Source organism: Selaginella moellendorffii, unplaced genomic scaffold (genome assembly GCF_000143415.4).
Source record: "Selaginella moellendorffii unplaced genomic scaffold, v1.0 SELMOscaffold_139, whole genome shotgun sequence".
Taxonomy (NCBI): Eukaryota; Viridiplantae; Streptophyta; class Lycopodiopsida; order Selaginellales; family Selaginellaceae; genus Selaginella; species Selaginella moellendorffii.
In genome coordinates, this window is record NW_003314400.1 from 161,109 (window position 1) to 174,208 (window position 13,100).

Consider the following 13,100-nt stretch of genomic DNA (forward strand, 5'->3'; position numbering starts at 1 on the left):
CTTCCCCTCCGCCACCATCACCGCCTCCTCCTCCTTCTCCACCGCCACCATCACCCCCGCCACCGTCGCCTCCGCCGCCATCTCCACCTCCTCCTCCTTCTCCACCGCCACCATCACCCCCGCCACCGTCGCCTCCGCCGCCATCTCCACCGCCTCCGCCTTCATCGCATTCCCGTCGTGTCTCCATTTCTATGATTGCAGTGACTATTATAACATCTCTCTGTTATTAGATGGCTCATTGGAGCTCCAATTTGTATAGCTGAGAGGTTTCCGTTTCGAGTTGTGAGTCTTTCATTTGGAATGGAAATTTATGCACAAGGCCACAGTGAATGCCCTCGCGAGGCTCGTCCAATCTTGCAAGAACTTGGAGGAGGGCCGATGCCTCCACGCCGGGATGAAGCGCACTGATTTCTCCCGCGACTCTTACCTCAACAATCTCTTGATCGCGATGTATGGCCGCCATGGCAGCCCCGCGGACGCTCGCGACGTCTTCGACAAGCTTGGAGCTTCTGCCACTATCTTCAGCTGGAACTTGCTCATCACAGCCTTCGTTTCCAGCGCAAAGACCCAAGATGCCGCGGCTGCTTTCTCGCGGATGCCACAGCACGACGTTGTCTCGTGGAATGCGGTTCTCTCGGCTTACACCCGATCGGGAAGAACCCCAATGGCTCGCCAACTTTTCGATTCCATGCCCCAGAGGAGCGTTGTGTCGTGGACAACGATGATCACAGCATATACCGAGTCTAGGCATCTTGCCAATGCAAAGGGTTCCTTCTACAAGATGCCTCAGCATAACAAGGTTACGTTTTGCGTAATGTTGCAAGCTCTCACGCAACACGCTGGGTCTAGTCAAGCTAAAGTCTTGTTTGATCGCATGCAAGAACGAGATAATACAATCTGGAACACCGTTCTCAACGCATATGCCTTGGAAGAAAGCCTTGAGCTTGCGGAAGAGATCCTTGCAAAGATGCCTCTACAGTGTAAGTTTTCATGGACAATTATGCTCTTGGCATATGCCCGAGCCAGCTTACTCGACAAAGCGAAACAACTGTTTGATGTCATGGCCGAGAGAGACGTGGTTTCATGGAACGCAGTGATCCAGGCAAGTGCCGAGACTGGGCTTCTGGAGAAAGTTGCGATACTCTTTGATCGGGTGCCGCAATGCAACATGTCGTCATGCAACTCGACGCTCGTAGCTTACGTCCAGTGCGGATATCTTGATCAAGCACACAAACTCTTCGCGAGGATCCCTGATAGAGATTTAGCGTCCTGGAGCATCATGATCCTCGGGTGTGCTGGAAACCGGCAGGAGCGACTGGCACTGGAGCACTTCGGCGAGATGCTGCTTGAGGGGATCAAGTGCGACGAGATCACGATGCTGGGGGTCTTGTCAGCGTGCAATCACTTGGGTCTAATCCAGGAAGGAGTGAGCTACTTTGTGATGATGGTGGCAGAGCTCGGGATTGATCCGTTCGTGGAGCACTTCAGCAGCCTAGTGGATCTTCTCGCGAGAGTCGGGCAGCTGAGAGAAGCTCACGACTTGCTGAGAAACATGCCGTTCGTGCCGGACCCAGCGGCGTGCTGCTCCATGCTGGGCGCTTGCAGGACTCACGGCGATGTGGAGCTGGGAGCTTACACGGCTGCAAACGAGGAGTTTGGGATCGAGCCACACCATCCATCGCCATATCTCTTGCTCTCGAGCATGAAGCACTGAGATAGATTCCACAAGCTTAGTAACTGGGATAACAAATTTAGTACCTTAAACGTAAGAAAATCGAAGCTCTTGGCTCCAGGGAAAAATGCAACATCATACAAGTCTGCCAACTTTTGGAAGTGAAGCCTGGCTCCAAGTACGAGTGGAAGTATTACACGGCAAAAGAAGAGTTCTCACCTGTACAACTATCTTGTACGAGGTTCTTCTTTGCCATGTATTGTTTTGATGATATTCTGGACTTGGAGAAAGCCAAACCATTCTTCTTCTTTGGTTGAGAAATCTAGCTCCATATCCGGGGCAGCTTCTTTAATACACGGCAGTGGCATCGGTGAATGGAAGCGAAGGGGAGCTGTGGATGCAACACAGCAGTGTCGAGAGCCTTTGTGTCTCTTCTCAAGTGGTGCATACAAGAGAATAATCTACACAAGTTCGTCGCGTGCACGGCTTTGTTTCCGCGAGGCATCCCGGCTGCGCTGAAGACTAGTTCGTGGGAAACACGATACTACAGGCATATGATCTAGCACATAAGGTGTTTGTGGGCATCTGGAACAAAGATCTATTCTCGTGGCCGTAGCCTTACAAAGCATACTTGACAAAATGTTTTACTTAATCTTCTAGAAAACAGTACAAACAAGAAGAAACAGGGCGAGAATGGAAAATCAGTTACTTGCTCCTACTTTGAGTCTGAAATTGTAGGCACTGCTGCTCCCATGACCTCAGCAGTAACTTTAAAACACAAGAGAAAATAATATTTTTGTTCTTACAGTAGCAATGCTTCTATTGCAGTTTGGGATCTGCTAAAGGAAATACTGAAATGGTCTGTCAGTCAGTGTCATTGAGCGCACAAACCAACCAAGATATGTGATGAACATTAGATCTGTTGCTGTGACCAAAAAATCCTTAAAAGCGCCGCACCAGTGCCAGAATTGTGAATATGAAAGCAATGAGTGCTCCAATTCGAGTGCCCTCCTGCACTCACAGAGAATAAATCAAAAGCTCTAACTCAAGCTGGAATAGGACATCAGATTCAAAGATATACAATTTCAGACAAGTTTAGCTTTGGAGATATAGAATTGGCAATTGGATTTACCGGATCATGATCCATTGAAGTTTTTGAACTTATCTTCTGAAACAATTTAGATAGTCACTTACATAGCTTGTCTTTCAATGTGACAATTGACATGCTTGCCAAGATCCAGGGAGCTTATTTCATGGAAGGGACTCAAAGGTGCCATACTCCTGCGGTAAAATATGCGTGATGAAATTATGAACAGAAACCATAGAGACACATACCTCGCACATAAAGAAGTCGGACTGGTATCCTCCGAGACCGACAACAAAATATACTACAATGGTTTCCCTTGCATGGCCAAAACTTTGGGCCAGTGGGCACAGCCAGCACGTGCGGATTCCCACGTTCTTGTCTCCTTTGACAGAATGGTTTCCCTTGCATGGTTCCCGGCCCCGTTGCCACGTTTTCTGACAGGAATTGAACACCCGACTCCACCAACAGATCAAAGGGAGCGGTTACTACCCAGAGCGGTTACCAGATGTTGAGACTCTCGCCCCTGGAAGCTCCCACAGCCTAGGTGCCAAGTCTTGCTCGCATCGTCTAGTATCACACACAAGAGAATGAGACTATGTTTCTTCTCGTTTCTATGTACCTGGATCGCGCACAGTCCCGACCAACCCAGCCAGGATGCATCGTATAAAAGCCGACACCTTTGGATCCATACAAATTTGGCCAGTTTCGGTTATGGCAATCTGAAAATCACGAATCTAGTTTAAGCTTCCCAGAAGAACTCATGACCACCTGGAGTCTCTTGCTACGCGCATACTGGACAAGACCAAGACACAGAGTAGAAAGCAAATCTCATAAGCAGTTAATAAGAAGCAAGTACAAAACTTTTTAGCTGTGTGAGTTGGAAATTACCCCTCTGTACTGGGCCTTATGTACGGATGATGCATCTGGTAACCGCTCTGGCTAGTAACTGCTCCCTTTGATCCGTTGGTGGAGTCGGGTGTTCAATTCCTGTCAGAAAACGTGGCAACGGGGCCGGGAACCATACAAGGGAAACCATTGTAGTATATTTTTGTTGTCAGTCTCAGAGGATAAGTAGGGGTCCAGTCCGACTTTGCTAGGCTCCCAGTCCACCCTTACCATCCCAAAGTGAAAATTCTTTTAAATCCAAAAGCAGTCATTGGAAGAGCAAGCACACCTAGAGTGATTGACGATTACGACTGGCAAATAGGACTAAGTGATGAAGAAGAGGAGGCGCTGCTTAGCAGCGAAGCTGATCTGTACCAAATGACAGTAGAAACTCAGTGCCACTGGAGCCCTGCACACACCGAATTGAGCTACTACCAACAAACCAACCATGACGACAGGCACCGTACCACATGAACCCGAGTTTCATGGCGAAGATAAAAGAGGAGGTCGATAAATTGCTAAGGTTGGTTTTATCTACCCGATTGAGATATCACTAATTGTAGTAGTACCAAAGAAAAACAGCAAGTTGAGGATCTGCGTTAACTACAAGAAGCTCAACAACAACACGGTGAAGGATTTCCATCTGATACCATTTACAGAGGAGATTCTTGATTTAGTCGCCGGACATAAGATGTACAGCTTTTTAGACGGATTCTCCGGGTACAGCCAGGTTCTGGTAGCCCAGCACAAGACAGCGTTCATCAGCCCATGGGGAGCTTATGCTTACCGAGTCATGCCATTTGGTTTGTGCAATGCACCATTCACTTTCCAGCGACTGGTATCAGAGACATTTTGCGATGGTGCTCCAAAGATATGTACCACCAGAAGAAACGAATATCGTTATCGAAGAAGTGCACGAAGGAACACATGGAGGACACTTTGCAACACAAACAACTGGTCAAAAGATCTTGCAGGTGGCCTACACTCTTCCACAACATTGCCGAATACTGCTAACAATGCGACATTTGTACAAGATATGTACACGCTCTTATGCAAGTCTTCAAAGCATTGTCTCACATATGATATTTAATATCCTTAGTATTTAAATCATGAAGAAGATGTCCTCATAACAATGTGTTTTTGTTGCCGGATCCTAGCTCCCTCTTGTGCTTGTGCCTCTCGCCACTCTCAGGATCCACTGTAAGATCATTGGTAAGACGAACAATGAAACCATTTGGAAAAATCATTGCTATTTTGAAGTCGTAAGAAAATGTAATAGCAACCAAGTCTATTTCGTCTGAAAATTCAGACTCATTCGAAATATCTAAGGCTAATATCGGCTGTTCTGCCTGAATCTAAAACATAAAGTAAGCGTACAAGTAAAACAACAAGGAAAACAAATTTAACTACCTCTCCAGATGCGAGCATCTTGTGATCTCTCCTCATCAGTTCAAAAAACCACCCAAACTGTGCCAAATAGTAATCAATGAAGTCTTTGACATTGAAACAAGGTCCCACATCGGGACATATGCAGATCTCATGATCAAGCAAAGAGCAGATGTTCTAGGCATTTTGAGCTCAATCACTTCCTCGTATGTGACCTGCTTCAACTCTCCCACATACTCATAGCCCTGTGCTTCCAGAATTTGCACAGATGCATCAATCACGCCTGCTTTGCCATGGACCTGTGATTCAAATACTTATCAATTGAAAAAACGAAGTAATAATTGCTGAGAAGCAATTATTTTGCAGAACTCCAGACCTTTACTTGCGTTGTTTATTCTGACAGAGTTGCTAACAAAGCAAAATAGCAGTTTTGGAGCAGTTTGGCAGGCTGTGCTGCTGCCCGAGGCCAGCCACCAGGACAAGAAGCATCACGCACAGCTATTTATACTTAACAGCTCCCATACTGGGCCTTTTGTACGGATGAAGTCATCTGGTAACTGCTCTGGGTAGTAATTGCTCCTGGGTGTTCAATTCATGAGTAGTTATCTTCTCAAACTGGTTAGAGGATGCGGTTGGAGGAGCCTGTACTCGGAACTTGGAATATTCTTTCGTGCTTTTGGTTAGAGGATGCGGTTGGAGGAGCCCGTACTCGGAACTTGGAATATTCTTTCGTGCTTTTGGTTAGAGGATGCGGTTGGAGAAACCTTGATCCTTACCCTCCAAGATGTGTTAGCGGCCTGTACCCAATTTCTCTTATGGAAGTAGTGTAAGTTTGCACCTGGAGTTGCACACTAAGCTGAGTTGTGAATCTGTCTGCCTCCTGAATTTTATGAATTTTATGTGAACTCATTTTCTTGTGTGATTACTGTTCGTTTTAGAATTGAAAAGTTTGACCCTAGAGTAGTAGGAGTCTCCATCTCCTACTTATCTCGGCATGCTGCTTCGGATATTGTCGACGAAGTACTGCAGTTGACGGTTCTCCTCGGTGAGCTTGTCAATTTGTTCCTGCGAGGTAGTGGAGTTGCCGGTGGTCTGAGATGCACTGTTCTTCAGCTCTTCGAAAGTAATCATGACTTTGTTATAGCATTCCTCGCTCCACTGCTGCAGTCCCTGTAGCAGTTGAGCGAGGAATGCCATAACAAAGTCCCTGTAGATGGTCTTCCACTCGATACATCCTATCCTCCATAGCCTTCAGCCATCCTTTGATGCGCTGGGTTACTTCATCTTCCGTGACGTACTGAGTGTCTGCAGTACGTTCCAGATGGGTCTTCTTCGTCCGCTGTACGGTCGTCCTTCTGCTCTTCCATCAGAAATCCCTTACCCGGAAGGGATTCCAAATCTTCGGCCCAACATCGTTCGGCTTGCCGAAACACACGCCCTAGTAACCGGGAGAAATCCCAGCATCACAAACTTGCTCTGCCGGAGAAGATGTTTCCAGTGCAAGAGGAACCACATTGTCCTCCACCGGAGGAGGAGCTTCCATTTTATCTTCCAGAGGTTCTTGCACCATAGCAGCGGCAGAGCTGCTGTTCTTGATGTGTGTGGAAATCAGCAAGTTCTTCATGGCAGCAGCGTGCTGCTGCTTCATCGATGACGAGAGCCCGATCAAAAAGTACTGCTTCTCCTTGGACGGCGGCGACATACACCCCTGCTTGATCAGCGTGGAAACGCCGTGCCCCAGCTCGAATGCGTTGCAGATCAAAGGCGTGTTGCTCACTGGCTGCCTGGCTAGCTGCCGCAGAGAGTTGAGAAATCTGCCCCCTCTCATCTTGAGGCGCTCGGCGAAGATCAGTACTCCCAGACGATCTGGCAAGAATCACTCACCAGCAGCCGAGCGGCATCGCCAGCGCCATCGCGGCCTCGCTCGCCATAGCCTGGCCGTTACGCGGTACAGAAAGATTGGTATACGTGGCAGCTATTTAATTTCTAAAATTTAAGAGAATGTTCGTTAGGGTTAGCGCCAGAGGATGAAGTTTGGATGAAATGCAGAGGATTTTGGAGGATCGAGGCCTCAAGCTGCGCCCAGCAAAGAGAAATGCCAGTGGCCTTTTGTTTTTCTTCATTGCTCTCAGACAGAATGTTATTTTCTGGAAGACGATGAAGGAGGCATGATCTCGTTCGATCTTTGCTGGTTTCCAGCACGGATTCCGAGCTCGAGAAAATGGTTTTGGAAAGGCTGGATGAATATGAAAGCAATGTAGGCAACTTCGCCGCTCCGTGCGAGAGGAACGAACGCAGATAAATCTTTGTCTGAATGGGCAAAGGATAGAGGAGTCAAAAGCAACATTGGCATAGCTGGTGAGTCTGGGTATATTTTTCTATGACGATCTTAAAAGCTTTGTGACAAAACAGATTTTGAAGGATATGGTCGAGGAGGGGCTGCAGCCTGCAGCGTGCGATTTAAAAGCTGGAGATCTCGTCCTTGAGATTCCCAGCGAGATTATTAGCTCTGAAACTGTCACGCTGGAGTCGGATTTCTGTTCGATTTTCTCCGTGCTTGTTTTGACGTCGTGATTTGAGAAGGGAAAAGTGGGATTCCTCAGGACATTGTTTCAAAGTTTTCTCAGCTTTTTGGACAGGACTGTTTTGGGCATTGGGGACGAAGCTCAACTTTATCATCCAGAGTCTGATGGCCAGACAGAGAGAACCAATCACACTCTAGAGGCTCTTCTACGTGCATACGCCTTCATCTTGGCTCATGCTGAATACGCGTACAACACGACTCATCATTCTGCCATTGGAATGTCCCGTATGCAGCATTATATGGTCGAGAGGTGCCTGGTCTATTTTCTCCACTGATCGTTCAAGATTCTGATCTACAAGAGCATCTTCACGCCATACAGGAACTCCACACTCTTGTTTGCAACCATCTCCATGCTGCCCAGGATTCCATGAAGTTTTTTGCGGACCAGCACAGAACTTTTCGAGCCTTTGAGGTTGGGGACTGGGTATAAATGTACGGTTTCCAAGCTGCACCTGCAATTCTTCGGACCTTTCCAGGTTTTAGAAAGAATCAACCAGGTGGCATACAGGTTGCAGCTGCCATTGGGAACTAAGCTTCATGATACTATACTTTTGAAACCCGCCACGTTTTTGTGTGATGCACGTTTCGGAGCTGAAGTGCCATCACAGACCTCTTCCTCTTCCTATGTGTGCTGGCTCCTACAGTCTCAATGGAGGACAGATCGTTACTCCATCCAGACTGATGTACGCCAACTTCGTGGTCGCCAACTCCACTCTGGGCGTAGCCGGCCATCATCGCGTTCCAGGAAACAAGATTTCGCTCTGGCATGGCATCGAACCTGCGCGATCGCCACGACAATCGTGATCACGTCGGGCTGCGGCATTCGATCGAAGACCTCTACAGCGGCGATCAAACCACCGCTCGCGGTGTAGGCCTGGATCATCGCGTTCCAGGTCTCTGATCGCCGCTCTCGGCCAGCGCACTGCCGCCCCGATTCAGTCGTTCCTGGCATAGCCAGAGATCATCGACGTCCAGGAGCTACAATCCCGCCCAGGCGGCATGGCCGTGAAAAGCGACGCTGCGGCATCCACATCCCCTTCCTGACAGCCGCCTGGATCATCGCGTTCCAAGCCACAGCGCTCCTCTCCGGCACCTCGATCTTGCCCCGCGCGGCGTGACCCGTGACGATCATCGTCCAGGAGATGAGATCCGTGAGCGGCATTCTATCAAAGACATCTCTGGCCCGGCACCTCTCTTGGATCAGGAGACAACGTTCTTGCCCGGGGTGCGATCAGACGAAACCCTACATGGCTACTGCAGGCTTGCACAATTGAGTTCCAGGACACGAGGCTCTTCCTGGGCATGGAATCAAAGAGATTTCTGGCCACAGCAAGATGCCCTGATCGGGCATATGCTGCAAACATGAGATTCCACGACACGGTATCGCGGCTGGGCATCTTCCGAAAGAGGTCCCAGGCATCTTCCAGCCCCTCGTGGCCCAGGGTGATGTTCCAGGAAAAGAGATTCTTGTGCCAGCGCCGCCTACATCTGGACAGACGTGCAATGTGGCGCACGGAGGAGGGCTTTCAATATGCCGGGATTGGGCATATTCCTGGCATCTCTATGGCTTCAAAACTCGAGGCTCTACCTTGGAAGTATACTGTTGATTGCCGATGAAGATCCTTGCCATGGCGAGTCAGTCCGATCATGCTGCTGCTGGCACTGCTGCTGGGGTCTTTGCTCGATCAGCTCTCTCGGCTCTCTCGGTCTTTGCTTAGCAACTCTCGCATCCGGGGAACCATCTCCATGACGCTGAAGCATCCCGGGAGCAAGGAGCTCTCACCCTCACCTCCTCGCTGCCGGTGAGCATCGCCACAACTTTGGACATTGCTGGACGCTGTGATGCTGTCGCTTGGGTGCTTATAACTTTGTTTGTCGTCGGCATTGTCGGCTCTCTTGTCCAGGAGTTGTAGTAGCTTATCGCTTTGGTACTGATCATTGACGCGAGTTAAAGAGCAAACATTTCGTAAATCTTTATACGTACGTGATCGAAATGATGGGTCATGTCTTCACTCGTGGTGTCCAGATTGGTTCTTCCGCTCACGATTTCTACTAGTACCAGAACTCCAAAGCTGCAGACATCTGCAGGCAGGTATCCCCTGAAAGAAGAAAGAAAAATCAGAGATGATCATATCAAGCAATTACAAGAACTTTGAGCTCTCACATTGTTCCTGCCACCCTCGTACTGATGATCTTCGAAGAGCCTTGCCAAACCAAAGTCCGCTACCTTTGCCACCAGAACTTGATCCAAAAGTACATTGGTAGCTTTGATGTCTCAATGTCTGATACGCGGTGATGACTCCTCGTGCAAATAAGCGAGCCCTTTTGCGACTCCAATGCATCTATTGAAGCGAGTTTTCCATAAACTCAAAAACAAGAATCCAATTGTTTCCTTCGGTGCAGCATCCATAAAGCTTGACTAGATCGCGATGCAGATAAGTGTGGCCTCGTTCACAACATCAGATAATCCAGTGATCCTATTAAGCTGCTTGATCGCTACCACCGTACCATCAGATAACCTGAAAGTTCAAACACTTTACCAGAAAGAAAACTTTACCTTGTAGACCTTGCCAAATACTCCTTTCCCCAACAATCTCACGGGGTCAAATCCCCCCGTAGCGTTTTCTATTTCATCGTAAGAAAACATATGCAGCTTTCCGTCTAGAAGTTTGAGCTCTGCATGGCACAAAACATTAGTAAAAGTAATTCGCAAAAGCATTAAGTGACCTTCATCGTCGTTCTCTGTGTCGTTTCCTCCACAACAAATAACCGGAAACCACAAAGAGCACCACGAGTGGCACCGAGACTCCAACACCTATTTTTACGCCTTTGGAACTGTTTTCACTCTGACCAGTTTCAAATTCCGAAACGCAATGTTAGAACGAAGACAAACTTTCGTAGTGGCAGCAGTATCTAACACTTACCAGGTAGAACTTGGATTGCGGATATCAGAGGACCGAAAGATCTGAATGGAGCGCAACATGTTCCTTTCCCCATCCAAAGAAGATGAATGTCAGGAACGCCGTTAGATACATTGACGGCAGTGAAGCTCCTTCTCAACGCTCTAAGAGACCCATTGGCTTCTTCCCGTATGTTGAAATCTTTGAGCTTTCTGTCGCCCTGGATACCCACTCCTGGTCCGTCCTGGCCAGTGCCGATGGTAATCTCTGCAAAGTGGAGGTGTACTGTATATGAACCACTTCGCATGCCAACTCCGAGGCACCTCAAAGATGTGGGCAGTTTGATATAGTACAGCCTGCTGACCAGTGGAACCATCTATGCTTTGAAACCAAGTCGGGTTATCTTGAAAGGATTCCGCAAACCAGAGCTGCTAGATACCCATCCTCCTGTGGAATAGTAAAAGAACTTGGCATGTCTATGTTAAAATCTGTCCCATCCGAAATGATCTGAGGTCCACCACAGTTGATAGCATCTGAATAGGAAATATGTCTATATCAAGTGAAGACTTTATGCAGCAAATATCACTCAACTATTTCCTTGGTTCACACTGCCGCAGTTTGAAATATCCTGTAAACACGTAGCAGTATTCGCATTTTGTCTGCAATGAAAACATGGTGAGGTGAACCTTGTTGAACACGAAGAGAACCATACCCTTGAGTTCTAGTAGCTGAGAACGGATTGCCAATAATGGTAGCATTCCTGTGCAAGTTCAGAGAAATTAGCATGTCACATGGAGAAAAAATGCATACTTGCTCAGGTCCAGTCAGCCTGTTGAACGATACATCTCTGTATATGTGCAAAGTACTTGGTTAGAAGAGGGAAACGCTTTTGCAGTCTACGTACAAGTCGACGATTCTCGAGAGCTGGTTCGGGAGGCCTCCAGTAAGATTGTTACTTCCCAGGAAACTGAAAATGCTTGGATTGCCTTTAGACATAAATCAAGGGATGAAGAACTTACAGTCTGCTAAGACGATCAAAAGATGATATGTATGCTGGAATTGTCCCAGTCAGATTGTTGAAACTCAAATGCCTGCAATAACAACGTTAAATACATCTTCTAAGTTGTAGACCTTCCTGCAAGCTTACAAGTGTGTGAGCTGGGTAAGATTTCCCAGGTCAGGTATAAAACCAGATAGCTGACAGTTCCTTAAGGTCCTGGTAAAACAGCCAAAGTAAATGCTAACTGCTAAAAGAAACGGCTGGTGACTCACAGCTTTGTTAGAGAAGTCAAACAATTGTAGCTAGGCGGTATTGAGCCTCTGGCTGATACTTCTCCCGTTCTCTATGTAACAAGTAGTTATTTAGAAAATCAGGAAGTTTTTCGCAGACTTACAATTCTCTCAGGTTTGTAAGATTGGCAAGAGATGCAGCAAGCGGACCAGAACGTTTGTTACCATACATGGCTCTGTCAAAGGAGGCCGCATTCACATAAACTTGTAGAATGAATTTATTGCACTTACAAAACTTCGAGACTGGACATGTTGGCAAGAAAGTCTGGTATCGAGCCATTGAAGTTGCTGTCGAACATATTTCTGGTGAGTGTAAATCACACCGACTTAAGAAGCTTACAGTGTCTGGAGCCTTTGCAAACTGCTTAAGGCTGGTGGGAGCTCCCCGCCTAGACCAGTAGAGTCCAAGTACCTTCAGTTCTAATCAACTTGGTGGCCAACATGAAAATGAATGCTTACTTCTCCACAAATGACTTGACTAGTGCCACACGCTTGTCTCGGAAGAGCCTCTTCTTCATCAGCTCGGGCAGCTCCTCCACTGCTGCGGTTCTTGCAAATGATTTTTCAGTGTGCTTTCTCCTTGTTACCTGCATAGCTGCAAGTTTCACCATAGCTGGAAGAAGACGCCGCAATCCACTGGAAAAAGCCAGGAACTCATCCTGATCAACACCCTGTTCTTCGCTGGGTAGAGAGCAAATATGCCCCCTTACCTAATTAGCGATAACACAGCCTAGTTAGATTTAAGTATTATTGACCTAATCACTTCAGTTGAAAATCTCAAGCCGTTGGTGATTTATTCTGCGAAGAGAGGAAGGAAGAAATGTTGGAGGTGATCCTTAGTTCTATATACGACATGGTTGCCGGGAAGAAAATGCCGGAAAAACAACAACAACAAAACCTCTCTTTTATTCTCTTCCTGACTATGAAAACACCAGGATCATGACTCTTGATTTATTTCCTGTCAAAAGGAAAATCAAAGACACATTTCCTTTGAGCTGAAAGCGCTTACCAGGCCTTTAACTCAATGAGCACCTTCTCCACGTTTGGATCAATCGTAAACTTCACACTGCGTTCATGTGTATTCATGATGCCGTCGTACTGCGGCAAGGAAGTAAAAAACTGACAAAGAAACAGACAAATGAAACAGACAAACCTGCACAATCTGGCATTCGTAGCCCTGCTTTCCTTTTGGGAATGGCATGTTCATCTCAAACACCCACTCCCCATTCTCCTGAGTCATCTCTTTCGCTTTGTTTTTGCAGAGATATCCATCGCCGAGCCAAGGTACTGGGCCTG

General features: G+C 47.4%; 2 protein-coding genes across 2 annotated transcripts; one reads left to right on the plus strand and one right to left on the minus strand.

Annotated features, from left to right (window-relative positions):
* The first annotated feature begins 394 nt into the window (after positions 1-394).
* On the plus strand, positions 395-1,714 carry LOC9630202 (pentatricopeptide repeat-containing protein At4g02750). Its single transcript, XM_002992616.2, has one exon. It carries the CDS (start codon positions 395-397, stop codon positions 1,712-1,714), a length of 1,320 nt encoding a protein of 439 aa, XP_002992662.2.
* A 3,879-nt stretch (positions 1,715-5,593) lies between these two features.
* LOC9630203 lies at positions 5,594-6,968 on the minus strand. The gene is made up of 2 exons (XM_024666327.1): positions 6,915-6,968; positions 5,594-6,858 (listed from the first exon to the last, which is right to left on the minus strand). The coding sequence occupies exon 2, from the start codon at positions 6,856-6,858 to the stop codon at positions 6,469-6,471; it is 390 nt and encodes a 129-aa protein (XP_024522095.1). The 5' UTR covers positions 6,915-6,968; the 3' UTR covers positions 5,594-6,468.
* Between the last annotated feature and the right edge of the window lie 6,132 nt (positions 6,969-13,100).

What these genes read in the sequence shown, in the direction of transcription:
- LOC9630202 (XM_002992616.2), top strand. Translation starts at nt 395, where the DNA reads ATGAAGCGCACTGATTTCTCCCGCGACTCTTACCTCAACAATCTCTTG.
- LOC9630203 (XM_024666327.1), bottom strand. Translation starts at nt 6,858, where the DNA reads ATGAGAGGGGGCAGATTTCTCAACTCTCTGCGGCAGCTAGCCAGGCAG.